The sequence below is a fragment of the Elephas maximus genome (assembly GCF_024166365.1).
Source record: "Elephas maximus indicus isolate mEleMax1 chromosome Y unlocalized genomic scaffold, mEleMax1 primary haplotype SUPER_Y_unloc_2, whole genome shotgun sequence".
NCBI classification, from domain to species: Eukaryota; Metazoa; Chordata; class Mammalia; order Proboscidea; family Elephantidae; genus Elephas; species Elephas maximus.
The window spans coordinates 350,881-352,558 of record NW_026060238.1 but is presented as its reverse complement, the minus strand read 5'-3'; the positions used below and the strand labels follow the sequence as shown (position 1 = coordinate 352,558).

Here is a 1,678-nt window from a genome sequence, read left to right as displayed (position 1 = left end):
GTAAGCACATCTCCAATCTCTCATCTTGAAGATATTTAAAAGGGGAGAAAAAAATCATGTTGACAAATCATCTAAATGTTTATTTCCAGATAATATTTTTATTCTGTAGGAAGTAAAAAAAAAAAAAACCTAAAAACCTTTATCATTTTTTTTTTTTTCAAATTGGTCATTGCTCAACAGACACAGATTCAGTGTATACAAACAGGGGGAGAATTAATCACCTAAAACGATTCAAGGAAATTCTACTGCATTTAATAACCATTTTGTTTTCTTTTGAAGGACATTCAATGTTGTTTACATTGAATTTTCAGATATTGTCTGCTTTATTTTTATTTAAACCATGAAGACAGAAAATCAAACTTTTGGAGCAGAATTTATACTTCTTGGCTTTTTCCAATATGGCCAAATGAACACTGTCCTCTTTCTTACCATTGCGGGCCTCTTCTCAGTGACTTTGATGGGGAATATCATACGGATCCACCTCATCCGATTGGACACTCCGCTCCACTCTCCCGTGTACTTCCTCCTAAGTCAGCTCTCCTTCATTGACATGATGTACATCTCCACCACGGTACCCAAGATGGCAGCAAATTTCTTGTAAAATAGTAAGACCATTACTTTTTTAGGTTGTGAGATTCAAAGCTTTCTGTTTTTGACTCTCGGTGGAACTAAAGCTCTTCTTCTTGGTTTCATGTCTTATGATAGATACATACCAATCTGTCACCCTTTACATTATCTTGTGCTCATGAGCAAGACGATCTGTGTGTCCATGGTCACATGTGCATGGGCCAGTAGTTTTAATGCTTTAATACATACACTGTATGAATTTCAACTTCCATTCTGCAGATCTCGGATCGTTAATCACTTTTTCTGTGAAGTTCCATCTCTATTGCCTTTGGTGTGTCAGGACACCTCCCAGTATGAGTATACTGTCCTCTTTAGTGGCCTTATCATTCTGCTACTACCATTCATAGCCATTTTGGCTTCTTATGCCCGAGTGCTTATTGCAGTGTACCAGATGAGTTCAGGTAAAGGGCAGACAAAAGCCATCTCCATGTGTTCCTCTCATCTGATTGTGGCAAGCGTATTCTATGGGACTCCTCTCTCCACCTATACAGGACCACACACCTTGCATTACTCTGAGGAAGATAAAGTGGTGGTGGTATTTTACAGTATCATTACACCTCTTCTGAACCCATTTATCTACAGTCTGAGGAATAAGGAGGTCATGGGGGCCATGAGAAGAGTGCTGGGAAAATGGATATTTGTACAGAAAATATGACTTTAGGAACCCTTTATAGTTTGAGACTGAACAACATGATCTGATTAGCCTACTGTCTAGAGAGATGTAAGCTCAAAGAAATGTTTACAAAATGAATAAATGTAACAATGCCTTTGTTTCTCCACTTTTCAGAAATAACTAAAGCATTGTTATTGGATCTGGGTGGATTTACTGTGTAAAAGCAAGAGAATGGTTGCCAGTTTCAACTTTATCTTCTAAAGCAATAGATTTAATTCCTGTCAACACACTGCTCCTATGTCATAACAAGTTTTTAGTACATTTTTTAATATTCTGAAATAAAATGCACATGAAATATAATTTACCATATAGTACATAATATCAGGAAAATACATATGATGACCAAACTACAATATAGAGTAAAATGCATACATCCAC

General features: G+C 36.6%; 1 protein-coding gene across 1 annotated transcript; it reads left to right on the top strand.

Annotated features, from left to right (window-relative positions):
• The first annotated feature begins 406 nt into the window (after nucleotides 1-406).
• On the top strand, nucleotides 407-1,282 carry LOC126069905 (olfactory receptor 2AK2-like). Its single transcript, XM_049873548.1, has 2 exons — nucleotides 407-597; nucleotides 847-1,282. Exons 1-2 carry the CDS (start codon nucleotides 407-409, stop codon nucleotides 1,280-1,282), a joined length of 627 nt encoding a protein of 208 aa, XP_049729505.1.
• The last annotated feature ends 396 nt before the right edge of the window (nucleotides 1,283-1,678 follow it).